General features: G+C 45.8%; 1 protein-coding gene across 2 annotated transcripts in view; it reads left to right on the top strand.

The window, feature by feature from the left end:
- usp19 (ubiquitin specific peptidase 19) overlaps nt 1-15,605 on the top strand; it is a 104,491-nt gene that overhangs the window by 7,166 nt on the left and 81,720 nt on the right. For both annotated transcript variants that reach the window (XM_084436273.1, XM_084436274.1), the window contains exons 3-5: nt 8,720-8,848; nt 9,929-10,065; nt 11,588-12,049. In XM_084436273.1, coding sequence (XP_084292399.1) covers nt 8,720-8,848; nt 9,929-10,065; nt 11,588-12,049 — 728 coding nt within the window. The remainder of the gene's footprint in view (nt 1-8,719; nt 8,849-9,928; nt 10,066-11,587; nt 12,050-15,605) is intronic.

Below are 15,605 nucleotides of genomic sequence, written 5' to 3' on the forward strand. Positions count from 1 at the left end.
GTTGTGATGGTGTAACCGCTTGTCAGTGTGTGTGTTGTGCCACTGATGGCTGTGTGTGTGTGTGTGTGTGTGTGTGTGTGTGTGTGTGTGTGTCACTGCTCTACTTCCCTGAAGTCCTGTTATCCTAGCTGGTGACAGCCCCTGAGAAACAGGCCTGGTCAAGGTCACTAGAGCTTCGCTGCATCTCCTTCTCCATCCACAACACAACACCACACCGCACAACAGAACATTGCGAAACACAGCACAACACTACATAGCACAACACAACATTGCACAACACAACATCACACAACACAGCACAACATAACATCGCACAACACCAGGTTCAGTGGATGCCCCACTGTCACCAGCAGACCTCACGAAGTCCGATAGATACCCCTGTGTCTACTGTGGATGATGTAGCATGTCCGTAGAATATTCTCTCCCCTATGATGTTTTTAGCCTCTCTCACTCTGAAATGTAATTCAATGCAATGTATTGCTTCATAAATGTTCTTAGCCGGTAGACAAACATACTCCTGGAGCTTGCTCGATCGCCTTGTTGAGAGGGGTCAGGGAAGAATTTTTACAGCTCACTTATCTGGCCCCCGGGTGATTACTGTTTTTTTGCTTCCCTCTGGAATATGTAGAGAGTGGGTCGTATGCCCACCTCCCTTGTTCTCTGTAAAGCGCATTGTGTTGCCTCTGGGTATGAAATGCGCTATACAAATAAAGCTTTGATTGATTGATTGATTGATTGAACACATCACAACACAACATCGCACAACACAGCACAACACAACATAACACAACACAGCACAACATAGCTAAACACAGCACAACACAACACAGCACAACACAGCACAACACAACAGCTCAACGCAACATAGCTTAACACAACATAGCTCAACACAACATCGCACAGCACAACACAACATAGCACAACATGACACAACACATCGCACAACACAGCACAACACAACATGACACAACACAACATAGCTCAACACAGCACAACACAACAGCTCAACACAACAAATCTCAACACAGCACAACACAGCACAACACAACAGCTCAACGCAACATAGCTTAACACAACATAGCTCAACACAACATCGCACAGCACAACACAACATAGCACAACATGACACAACACAACATCGCACAACACAGCACAACACAACATGACACAACATCGCACAACACAGCACAACACAACATGGCACAACACAACATGGCACAACACAACTCAACACAGCACAACACAACTCAGCACAGCACAGCACAGCACAACACAACAGCTCAACACAACAAAGCTCAACACAGCGCAACACAACACAGCACAACAGCTCAACACAACAAAGCTCAACACAACACAGCACAACACAACAGCTCAACGCAACATAGCTTAACACAACATAGCTCAACACAACAAAGCTCAACACACCAGCTCAACACAGCATAGCTCAACACAATATGGCTCAACACAACATGACTCAACACAACATTGCTCAACACAACATAGCTCAACACAACATTGCTCAACACAACATAGCTCAACACAACATAGCTCAACACAACATAGCTCAACACAACGTAGAACAACACAACATAGCACAACACAACAATGGCTCTAGCATGATGCCTGTGTGAGGTGTCTTACAGCGTCATGGTGTGTGTTATCCTCCCAGTCCCATTACTGCCAATCCTCTTCTCTGGCGTGTGGAACGGCTCTGTTGTGGTGTGTCTGTCGTGTGTATGACTTCCATTGTCCTGATCACGTATTTAGTATTTGTGAGGATGGCCTATGCCAAGTGCCAACGTAGCCTATCTGGAATGAAATACAGCTTCCTGACGGGTCATCATTGGTTCATCTCCGTACCAGTACCACCAACAGGATCCAGAAACAAATCACCACACTTTTAGCTCAGTGTTTCCTGTGGAACTGATCTCTTGGTGTGGTGGTGTGTGAAAAAAAGAGTCTGATTTCGAAACGGAAAAAGTGGGGGATCGGAGACCACCCTTCTTCCTCCCTTGTTCCTCTCTCCTGTCCCCTTCCTTCTCCTCTCTCCTCTCTTGCGCTCCTCTCAACAACCTCTCTCTCCTCTTCTCTCTCACCTGTGCCTCCACTCTGTGCCTGTGCCACAGTCCTGTCCTCTCCTACCACAATCCCTTCCTCTGCCTAAAAAAAACAATTAACTGAAGAGTAGGCCTATAAAGATGGCCTAACTTATCTCATAAGGCTGATAAAGTCATAGAGCTTAAAATGTAATTAATTACATGTAACTGGACGGGATAAAACAGTAAACCCACACAGGCACTTAATAAATCATATATATTGATTTAAACATATAAATATGTTTATAGACATATTTTAATCAAATGTATTGTAGGTTACTATTATAACAGCAGCTGTAGATAAATAAATAAAAAGGTAAGCTAGTATTTAAACATGCCTAAATAATTTGTTGCTTTTTCAGTTATTTTGATTGGCACATTTTAGGTGGCTGGAGGAACATTAACGCAAGCTAGTGTTAGTTCAGCCAGCCAAAAAGACGGTCGCACAATCCATCAGGTAGCGCTGCGCCTGACTCGCACGAAAGTTGCAGAACCCTCTCGCGCTTGTGGTGTATGTCTCCTTGACAACGCTCGCTTGAAGGGCTGACTGACTGACAGACAGCAGCGCGTAGCTCAAATGGAGCAGGCTCCGCTTCGGCTCAAACTGTATTTTCAGATAACGTTATGTAACGTTAGCAACACAAGGCCAATTTATCATATTCATTTTTTTTACTTGTCCGATCAGACACCTGCATGAGGCATTACTCTTGCCCGAACAGAGTTTACTGGTCCCTGGGAAGCGGGCAAAACTGTTAGCCTACAGGTAGCTTGCCTTGTTCCTGAATCTCCCTGATGTGAATCATGGCTAGCCGGCAATAACGATGGTTACGTATTGTAACCCTAGTTCTATGAGTGGAGCGGAGCCCCACAGGGCTAGCTCCTATTGGCTAGCGAAACCCAGCTAGCTACATTGACTGAAGAAAAAAACATACACGCACCTGTGTCCAACCAAGTCCGGTGCACCACTGTATAAGCGGGCTACGCCCGCACATCTGCTCCTAACCGAAATTTTCAGCGAGCAGACTGCGGGGTCAGCAAGTCTGTTCCCTGTGGGGCTCCGCTCCACTCATAGAACTAGGGTTACAATACGTAACCATCGTTCTATTTCGTGGAGCTCCGCCCCACAGGGCTAGCTCCTATTGGCATAAGCGGAGCTACACGACCGCACCATACACTCTTGCTGGCCCCAGTAAGGGAAAAACCAGTCAGGACACAAGCCAGGGCTCCAAGGCGAGACCATCCTAACAGTTGATCCGACCCAAGCACTGGCCCCACCCCGCCACACTCAGTCTATCACAGCCGAGGGCAAGGAGAGGTACGTGGGGCGAGAGCTGGACCAAAGCGGTTACTCCGTAACAAGCCCGTCCCAGCCTCACTCATAAACAGGAGCGGAACGTCACTAGACGGGCCTGCTCCTACCTTAGCTGAACCGGTGAGACCTGCGTGAGTCACGTCTGCTTGCCTAGCAGGAAAAGACCCCGCGGCTCGAACCGGTTCTCCAGTAGCGGCGAGACCTGCCGTGGTCCATTCTGACTCTTTCACAGAAGACCCGGCGACTCGAGCCGAACACTTACATGAAACATCCTGTCTAACGCTGGCTCGCACCGGCGGCTGTGTTTAGCACAGATGACGCCACAGAGACAGAGGACATGGATAAAAGGTAATAACGGACAAAAGGAGACAGGGACGACCAAGTCGCCGCCGCACAGATGTCCTCCACTGACACACCATTGAACAGGGCAACTGACGTGGCCACACCCCTTGTGGAGTGTGCCCGAACAGCACCAGGCAGAGGACGACCCGCAGTCACGTAAGACTGGGCGATGCCCTCACAGATCCAATGGGAGAGACGCTGTTTCGACAACGGAGAACCCACCTTTCCTGGGCCGTGGCAAACCAACAACTGGGGGGTGGTGCGGACCGCAGCCGTGCGCTGGACGTAACACGTCAACGCACGCACAGGACACAACAAATGCAGGCGGGCCTCTTCCTCGCTCGCATGAGGTGGAGGATAGAAGGCTCCCAGCACCAAATCCTGTGCTCTATAGGCGCCCCGGACCACCTTCGGAACGAAAGATGGATCCGTGCGCAACACAGCTTTGCTCCCATCACCCGTGATGAGAAAAACTGTCAACGCCCTCAGATCACTGACCCGCTTGCCCGACGTCAGAGCAAGGAGCAGCGCGGTCTTAATCGATAGCCACTTGAGAGATATCCGCTCCATTGGTTCGAACGGCGCTTTACATAGCGCATCCAGAACCAAGAGCAAATCCCAAGGCGGCGCCGCAGCCTTACGCACAGGGCGAAGACGGCGCGTGCCGGCCAGGAAGCGTTTAACCAGGGGATGCCCGAAAACCGTAGTTTTGGCGAACCCCTCATGGCATGCGGAAATAGCACACGCATACACCTTGATAGTGGATGCTGCCAAACCGCCACCATGACCCATCAGGTGCTGAAGGAATTCCAAAATCGCCTCGACCGAGCATGACTCGGGAGCGAAGTCCCTTTCCTCACACCAACGCGCAAAAGCAGCCCACTTGCCAGAGTAAACCAAGGCAGTGGAAGCTGCGCGCGCGCTCTGAATTGTACAGATCACGGCCGGAGAGAGTCCCCTATCAGACAATCTCCGCCGTTCAAGAGCCAGGCCACCAGCGGCCGTCCCAAGACCGGAGGTGCGCAAATTGAGCCCTCCGCCTGGGACAGAGCGTTCGGCCAATGAGGGATGTGCCACGGTTCTACAGTAGTCATGGTCATCACTTCTGCATACCATCTCGCCCAGTGGCGGTCCGGCGCTATCAGTATTACCGATGCACCCTCTGACCGCACCCTGGCCAACAATGGTAAAATCAGCCCCATCGGCGGGAAAGCATACAGCAGCGCCCCCGGCCAGGGGGCATGCGCGAACGCATCCACGCCCAGCGGAGGCTGGTCCTGCTGTTTCAGAGAGAACCAGAGGGGACACTTCGCGTTCTCTCTCGAAGCAAAGAGATCCACCCCTGCTCTGCCGAACCGGGTCCAGAGCTGAGCCACTATCTGAGGATGTAGGCTCCACTCGTCCGTTCTTATCTTCTTTCAGTATCAATGCGAGCTGAAAATTTCGGTTAGGAGCAGATGTGCGGGCGTAGCCCGCTTATACAGTGGTGCACCGGACTTGGTTGGACACAGGTGCGTGTATGTTTTTTTCTTCAGTCAATGTAGCTAGCTGGGTTTCGCTAGCCAATAGGAGCTAGCCCTGTGGGGCGGAGCTCCACGAAATAGAACCTAGCCTACCTGACTGGTCTCATCATTCTCCTCTCTCTTCCTCTTCAAAAATTGTCGTATGCCCATCTGGAAAATTGTATTGATATATTAGGTTATAGGATCCGCTAGTTCTCATCAGGGAATTATAAAACCAAAGGCTTTACCAACGTGCTGGGCAGGAGCTGTCGGCACGTCTAACTGTAGCTATAACGGCACTTAGATTACTAACATAAATGTATTTTAGACAGTAGGCTAGGCATTTTGAGGAGTAGGCCTAGGTGCCAGCACCAGTGTTTGGCCCAATTCAAACACTGGTTAACACTATGGTAATATTTGAGCGTCAATAGTCTACCTATCTTTCGTTGTAACCTCATGCCGCTCACTGAAGAAAATCCCTTCACGCGCCGAGTCTTCCGATCACCTCAGGAAGGAGCAGCATGGAGCGGCACAGAGTGCGCAGCCTATAGGCTTAGTCTTATTGAAAATAAATAGTCCTAATGTGGGCGCGACAGTGGTTTTGAAAGCGCATTTAGGCAGAAATATTTAGAAAGTTTCAGATTTTTAATTTAAGACTTTTATATATATATAGCCTAATTTGTATTATTGTTTTTTGTATCAAATGTTTGGTGTGGCGGCCAGGATCTTGCCGTGGCGGTGCTCCATGGCAAAACCTTACCAGCGGAAACGCTGTAGCTGACATGCCGACAGCTGTTTTTCTGATCATACCTCTTGTTTAAACAGCCCCTGTGTTGTCTTAGAGAGGTAGCTGTGTAGACTGTGCTCCCACATCGGTCTGCAGGGGGCAGGGCTGGGGTTAGTCTGGTTTAGACCACGGTCTGACAGGGAGGGTGTACCCAGTCCCAGCTGTAGAGGGTTAGGTGTCACTTGACTGTGACCTTTTATGAGCAGCTTGGCATGTGTGTGACAGAAAGAGAGCGAGGGAGAGAGGTTGTTGGAAGTAGGCTAGTCCTGAACAGAAAGAGAGCGAGGAAGAGAGGTTGTTGGTAGTAGGCTAGTCCTGAACAGAAAGAGAGCGAGGGAGAGAGGTTGTTGGTAGTAGGCTAGTCCTGAACAGAAAGAGAGCGAGGGAGAGAGGTTGTTGGTAGTAGGCTAGTCCTGAACAGAAAGAGAGCGAGGAAGAGAGGTTGTTGGTAGTAGGCTAGTCCTGAACAGAAAGAGAGCGAGGGAGAGAGGTTGTTGGTAGTAGGCTAGTCCTGAACAGAAAGAGAGCGAGGGAGAGAGGTTGTTGGTAGTAGGCTAGTCCTGAACAGAAAGAGAGCGAGGAAGAGAGGTTGTTGGTAGTAGGCTAGTCCTGAACAGAAAGAGAGCGAGGAAGAGAGGTTGTTGGTAGTAGTCTAGTCCTGAACAGAAAGAGAGCAAGGAAGAGAGGTTGTTGGTAGTAGGCTAATCCTGAACAGAAAGAGAGCGAAGGAGAGAGGTTGTTGGTAGTAGGCTAGTCCTGAGCACGCTGCCTGCAAAGCCCCACACCAGACATGCACTGCGGGAGCCACATGTGTGGCTGACTGGAGCACTTTGTTAGAATGAGATTCCCTGAGCCTGCTAGAGCAGTGTCACTATGACTACAGGTAGGCTACGCGCTGAGACTCGTGGTTTGGTTTGTCACTCGGGCTTCTGATTGATGTTATTAATTGATGTTATTGATTGATGTTATTAATTGATGTTATTGATTGATGTTATTAATTGATGTTATTGATTGTCTTCAGTCTCTCTCAGTTTAGGCTATGTTTAGGCTAAGCAGTTAACTTGTCTTTGTAACTTGTCTGAAAGTGTGTTACGCTGAGTGTCTGTGTGTGCCTTACTGCTGATGTAATGTTGGTTATATTCAGTGTTCTGGTTGTGTTGTAGTGGTTATATTCAGTGTTCTGGTTGTGTTGTAGTGGTTATCAGTGTTCTGGCTGTGTTGTAGTGGTTATATTCAGTGTTCTGGTTGTGTTGTAGTGGTTATATTCAGTGTTCTGGCTGTGTTGAAGTGGTTATATTCAGTGTTCTGGCTGTGTTGAAGTGGTTATATTCAGTGTTCTGGCTGTGTTGAAGTGGTTATATTCAGTATTCTGGCTGTGTTGTAGTGGTTATATTCAGTGTTCTGGCTGTGTTGTGGTGGTTATATTCAGTGTTCTGGCTGTGTTGTGGTGGTTATATTCAGTGTTCTGGCTGTGTTGTGGTGGTTATATTCAGTATTCTGGCTGTGTTGTAGTGGTTATATTCAGTGTTCTGGCTGTGTTGTGGTGGTTATATTCAGTCTTCTGGTTGTGTTGTAGTGGTTATATTCAGTGTTCTGGCTGTGTTGTGGTTATATTCAGTGTTCTGGCTGTGTTGTAGTGGTTATATTCAGTGTTCTGGTTGTGTTGTAGTGGTTATATTCAGTCTTCTGGTTGTGTTGTAGTGGTTATATTCAGTCTTCTGGTTGTGTTGTAGTGGTTATATTCAGTGTTCTGGCTGTGTTGTAGTGGTTATAGTCAGTGTTCTGGCTGTGTTGTAGTGGTTATATTCAGTGTTCTGGTTGTGTTGTAGTGGTTATATTCAGTGTTCTGGCTGTGTTGTAGTGGTTATAGTCAGTGTTCTGGCTGTGTTGTAGTGGTTATATTCAGTGTTCTGGTTGTGTTGTAGTGGTTATATTCAGTGTTCTGGCTGTGTTGTAGTGGTTATAGTCAGTGTTCTGGCTGTGTTGTAGTGGTTATATCCAGTGTTCTGGTTGTGTTGTAGTGGTTATATTCAGTGTTCTGGCTGTGTTGTAGTGGTTATAGTCAGTTTTCTGGCTGTGTTGTAGTGGTTATATTCAGTGTTCTGGTTGTGTTGTAGTGGCTATATTCAGTGTTCTGGCTGTGTTGTAGTGGTTATATTCAGTGTCCTGGCTGTGTTGAAGTGGTTATATTCAGCGTCCCGGCTGTGTTGAAGTGGTTATATTCAGTGTTCTGGCTATGTTGAAGTGCATTAGTCTAAAGATCTCATGATAGATCTCATGTGTTACTGTTGAATCCTCCATGTCTGACCTGAGTAGCAGATTGAACAGCATTCACCTGTCACAGTCTGGGGGTGCTGCCAAATGGGCTTTAATGCACAGCCGGTTTTAGACCTCCCTCTTGTGTGTGTGTGCGTGCGTGCGTGTGTGCGTGCGTGCGGGTGTGCGTGCGGGCGGGCGTGTGGGTGGGCGGGCAATATGCTTATTGTGTGTCTTATGGGTACGACGAGTGCCTGCTTTATAATGTTTAAATGCATCTGTTCTAGCTGGGTGTGTTTGTGATGGAGATGAGTGTCTGACAGTGTGTAATTGTCCTAGTTGTTAGACTGCATTTCTGACTGTGTGTGTGTGTGTGTGTCTGTGTGTGTGTGTGTGTGCGTGCGCGCGTGCGCGTGTGTCTCAGATGTGTTTGTGGACTGGAAGCAGAGTGCTAACGAGGTGATGGTGCGTCTGCGCTGTGGGGACGGGGTGCAGAGGACAGAAGACGTCCACACCACCTTCACTGACACGCACTGCCAAGCACGCCTTCCAGGTGAGCTCCCCACACACACACACACACACCACCTTCACTGACACAAAGTCAGGCACGCCTTCCAGGTGAGCTCCCCACACACACACACACACACACACACACACACACACACACACACACACACACACACACACACACACACCACCTTCACTGACACGCACTGCCAGGCACGCCTTCCAGGTGAGCTCCACACACACACACACACACACACACACACACACACACACACACACACCACCTTCACTGACACGCACTGCCAGGCACGCCTTCCAGGTGAGCTCCACACACACACACACACACACACACCACCTTCACTGACACACACTGCCAGGCACGCCTTCCAGGTGAGCTACCCACACACACACACACACACACACACACACACACACACACACACACACACACACCACCTTCACAGACACGCACTGTCAGGCACGCCTTCCAGGTGAGCTCCCCCCCCCCCCCCCACACACACACACACACACACACACACACACACACACACACACACACACACACACCACCTTCACTGACACGCACTGCCAGGCACGCCTTCCAGGTGAGCTCCCCCCACACACACACACACACACACCACCTTCACTGACACGCACTGCCAGGCACGCCTTCCAGGTGAGCTCCCCACACACACACACACACACACACACACACACACACACACCACCTTCACTGACACGCACTGCCAGGCACGCCTTCCAGGTGAGCTCCCCCCACACACACACACACCACCTTCACTGACACACAGTCAGGCTCGCCTTCCAGGTGAGCTCCACACACACACGCACACACACACGCACACACACATGCGCGCACACACACACACACACACACACACACACACACACACATAGACACACACACTACCTTCACAGACACACTGTCAGGCACGCCTTCCAGGTGAGCTCCCCACACACACACACACCACCTTCACTGACGCACACTGTCAGGCACGCCTTCCAGGTGAGCTCCCCCCCACGTGCGCGCACACACACAAACACACACACACACACACACGCAACGCCTGTTGGTGTTGGATTTTGAATCAGACTGTGTGTGTTTCAGATGGGCGCCAGTGGGGATGTCACCTGCAGGAGGAGATTGAGGGCTCATGCAGCAGAGTGCAGTACAAGGAGAAGGGCAGCTTCTTGATCCTGGTCATGCACAAGAAGATCCCCTTCCACACATGGCCCTCCCTTATGGTTAGTCTCCTCCCACTATAACACACCTGGCCCTCCCTCATGGTTAGTCTCCTCCCACTATAACACACCTGGCCCTCCCTCATGGTTAGTCTCCTCCCACTATAACACACCTGGCCCTCCCTCATATTTAGACTCCTCCCACTATAACACACCTGGCCCTCCCTCATGGTTAGTCTCCTCCCACTATAACACACCTGGCCCTCCCTCATATTTAGACTCCTCCCACTATAACACACCTGGCCCTCCCTCATGGTTAGTCTCCTCCCACTATAACACACCTGGCCCTCCCTCATATTTAGACTCCTCCCACTATAACACACCTGGCCCTCCCTCATGGTTAGTCTCCTCCCACTATAACACACCTGGCCCTCCCTCATGGTTAGTCTCCTCCCACTATAACACACCTGGCCCTCCCTCATGGTTAGACTCCTCCCACTATAACACACCTGGCCCTCCCTAATGGTTAGTCCCCTCCCACTATAACACACCTGGCCCCGCCCTCATGGTTAGTCCCCTCCCACTATAACACACCTGGCCCTCCCTCATGGTTAGTCCCCTACCACTATAACACACCTGACCCTCCCTCATGGTTAGTCCCCTCCCACCATAACACACCTGGCCCCGCCCTCATGTTTAGACTCCTCCCACCATAACACACCTGACCCTCACTCATGGTTAGACTCCTCCCACCATAACACACCTAACCCCCCCCTCATGGTTAGACTCCTCCCACCTGTCAGCTCTGTAATTTAAACTGTAATTAAGATCTCCATTATGCTAACTTCGTTTGGCCTGCATCCCACCTGTCACATTCCCACTTGATTGTGGGTTGTGACACCACCCCTACCCACCTCTCACCCCTCCACACCAGCAACCATGGCGCCTGGAAGCCCCTAACCAAAACCAAATAGCCCCCAACACAAAACCAAACAAACCCCAGACCTGCTCCTACTACAATCAGGTAGGAGGATCCCGGACGAGCCCCCACTTTGTCACAAACCAGCTTGTGGGTTGTGACAAACAAGGAGACCAAACAAAGGGAACTTAGAGACAAGCAATTATATTTATTAATCAAATAAATAAACTGAATTGAACGATGGGATGTACTCAGGGAGAGGGATCTTCCAGACCTCTGAGGGCAGCAGGCCTTTGTACCCCCCAGGCCACGTCTGGACCCAGGTGAGCACCATCAGGCCAGGCCACGCTCCCAGCTCCGCCCACCAGCACTGCTCTGTAAAGAGAAAATGCAAGCAGACACGGGCAGAGCAGGACACAGGTCACACCTACCCAGAGGATAAAAATGTGTTTGGAACTTGGTGTTTGCATCTAGCACTGATGTTGCTTTACTTAGGCAAAGATACCCTTCTCTCTGAAGAGACTGAACCATGAGAGAATGAATAGTGCTAATAATCTGAAGAGACTGAACCATGATAGAATGAATAGTGCTAATAATCTGAAGAGACTGAACCATGAGAGAATGAATAGTGCTAATAATCTCTAAACCTGTCTCTGTTCACTGCAGTCCAACAAGAGGGAGAAGGAGCCGGTGACCTCTGAGACCAAGAATGGTAAAGAGCTACTGTTGGAAGAGGAAGAGGAGGAGGTAAAGACTGAGAAGTCCACCTCAGAGATGGTGGAGAAGCCCAAACTTTCTCCCTCCCCCTCGGCGCATGGCGTTGAGCCTCGCCATGGCAAAGCGGAGCGTGGCGTCAAACGCGCCATGAAGAACAGACCTCCAGCACAGCGTCCAGCCGGAGACACCAGGGTGAAGGAGGAGGGGGTCTCTAAGCCTGCGGTCACCAGGGCAGGGGGGGACCAGCACCAGGAGCCCAGCCCCAAGCGCACCGTCAGGCCCTCCAGGGACCCAGCACCTGCACCCGCCACCTGGGACACACACTCCAAGGCTGCCGCAAATGGGAGAGTCCACAGGGATAACCGGGCCGAGCAGTTGACCAGGAAGCAGAAGACGCCTGCTGTGGCTCAGGTGGGTCACGCTCAGGCGGGAGACTTCCTCCCATGCTACTCTGGATAGGAAGGCTGCATATTACAATATAATATCTGATAATACTGGCACATTACAAACATAATATCTAATAATACTGGCACATTACCATAATAATACTGGCACATTACAATATAATATCTATATTTTACAATAAAATATCTGATAATACTGCCGCATTACTTCTCCAGGGCTTAAATGGAGTTGTGATTTTTCATCAAAATTCAAAACTTGACCAGAACTCCTCAAAATTACATTCAAATGGTTTGTTTCACGCATGATGTGAATTCTCTAGTCCATCTTATTATTATATTGGCTCACAGTCTCCTCTGTCACATGAAGTTGAATGAATTATGGGCACACGTTTTGTTTTCTTATTCACAAAATATTTATTAGTGTTTAATGTCGCTGCTCACACTCTTCTGGTATCTAGGACGCCTTCCCATTGCGCAGCCAAGGGTCTGGGATTGGGCTCAATGACCTCATGCACACATGATCTTTATTTGAAAGGGCAGGTATTCCCAGTCCATAGAATGTGTATTTTGAGCGATTTTAGGACTCCCAAGAATTGATACAATGCCAAGATGAGCGTGTTCACGTAGTGAGTGAAGCGAAGCATTCTTCTGCTACACTCACAAAAAAGCTCAATGTTGAACATCTTCACATGCCGCTGGATTGCACTAGTTTGGAATATGTGCATCTGAGTATCTGATAATACTGGCACATTACAAAATAATATCTGATAATACTGGCACATTACTTTGTTGGAATATCAGATAATACTGGTGCATTACAAATATAATATCTGATAATACTGGCACATTACAATATAATATCTGATAATACTGGCACATCACAATATAATATCTGATAATACTGGCACATTACACAATTCTGGCACATTACAATATAATAACTGATAATACTGGCACATTACAATATAATAACTGATAATACTGGCACATTACAATATAATAACTGATAATACTGGCACATTACAATATAATATCTGATAATATTGGCACATTACAATATAATATCTGATAATATTGGCACATTACAATATAATATCTGATAATACTGGCACAGTACAAATATCTGAATACTGGCACTTTACAATATAATATCTGATAATACTGGCACTTTACAATATAATATCTGATAATACTGGCACATTACAATATAATTTCTGATAATATTGGCACATTACAATATAATATCTGATAATACTGGCACAGTACAAATATCTGAATACTGGCACTTTATAATATAATATCTGATAATACTGGCACATTACAATATAATATCTGATACTACTGGCACATTACAATATAATATCTGATAATACTGGCACATTACAATATAATATCTGATAATACTGGCGCATTACAATATAACATCTGATAATACTGGACCATTACAATATAATAACTGATAATACTGGCACATTACAATATAATAACTGATAATACTGGCACATTACAATATAATTACTGATAATACTGGCACATTACAATATAATAACTGATAATACTGGCACATTGCAATATAATATCTGATAATTCTGGCACATTACAATATAACATCTGATAATACTCGTACATTACAATATAACATCTAATAATACTGGCACATTACAATATAATAACTGATAATACTGGCACATTACAATATAATATCTGATAAGACTGCACATTACAAACAATATCTAATAATATTGGCACATTACCATGATAATACTGGCACATTACAATATAATATATATATACTGGTACATTACAAACATAATATCTGATAATACTGCCACATTACAATATAATATCTGATAATACTGGCACATTACCATGATAATACTGGAATATTACAATATAATATCTTATAATCCTGGCACATTAGAAACATAATATCTGAATACTGGAACATTACAAATATATCTGATAATATTGGCACAGTACAAATATCTGAATACTGGAACGTTACAATATAATAACTGATAATACTGGCGCATTACAATATAATAACTGATAATACTGGCACGTTACAATATAATAACTGATAATACTGGCGCATTACTTTGTTTGAATATCAGATAATACTGGTGAATTACAAATATAATGTCTGATAATACTGGCATGTTACACAATACTGGCACATTACAATATAATATCTGATAATACTGGCACATCACAATATTATCTGATAATACTGGCACATTACAATATAATATCTGATAGTACTGCACATTACAATATAACATCTGATACTACTGGCACATTACAATATAATAACTGACAATACTGGCACATTACAATATAATACCTGATGACACTGGCACATGACAATATAATATCTGATAATGGCACATTACAATATAATATCTGATAATACTGGCACATTACAAACAATATCTAATATACTGGCACATTACCATGATAATACTGGCATATTATAATATAATATCTTATAATACTAGCACATTACTTTGTTGGAATATCAGATAATACTGGTGAATTACAAATATAATGTCTGATAATACTGGCATGTTACACAATACTGGCACATTACAATATAATATCTGATAATACTGGCACATCACATTATTATGTGATAATACTGGCATTACAATATAATATCTGATAGTACTGCACATTACAATATAATATCTGATAATACTGGCACATTATAATATAATACCTGATGACACTGGCACATGACGATATAATATCTGATAATTGTGGCACATTACAATATAATATCTGATAATACTGGCACATCACAATATAATATCTACGGAAGAGCATTAGGGCCAACAGCTGAGTTTTTATTTTTCTAAGCTTCTGAGTTTAAAGTCAGAAATTCTTAGTTATTGCTGACTTTTTTTCTCAGAAATTATGACTTTAATCTCAGAATCTTAAAATATAATAAACTCAGTTGTTGGCCCTAATGCTCTTCCGGAAATATCTGATAATACTGGCACATTACCATGATAATACTGGCACATTAAAATATAATATCTGATAATACTGGCACATTACCATGATAATACTGGAACATTACAATATAATATCTGAATACTGGCACACTAGAAACATAATATATGAATACTGGCACATTACAAATATAATATTTGATAATAATATTTTATACTGGCACATAATATAATATCTGATAATCTGATAATACTGGCACATTACAATTATCTGATAGTACTGGCACATTACAATATAATATCTGATAATACTGGCACATTATAATATCTGATAATAATGATGACAATGTCAGTGCTTAATTATGGTCAATATTATTATAGATGGTTATAGATGTCATCGATATGCCTGCGCCCACCACCTTGAAACAGCTTGATACTGTGTATCATTCAGCACTTGGCTTTGTTACTGGTGATCATCTCAGAACACATTGTATTTTGTCCATCCCTGGCCACTAGGAGATGCACTGTACACTGCACTGGCTCCTGTATGTATACAAAGCAATCCTACAAAAACTGTCTAATTACCTAACTTCCCTTTATTATTGAAAT

This window comes from Borostomias antarcticus (assembly GCF_949987555.1).
Source record: "Borostomias antarcticus genome assembly, chromosome: 3".
Lineage (NCBI taxonomy): Eukaryota > Metazoa > Chordata > Actinopteri > Stomiiformes > Stomiidae > Borostomias > Borostomias antarcticus.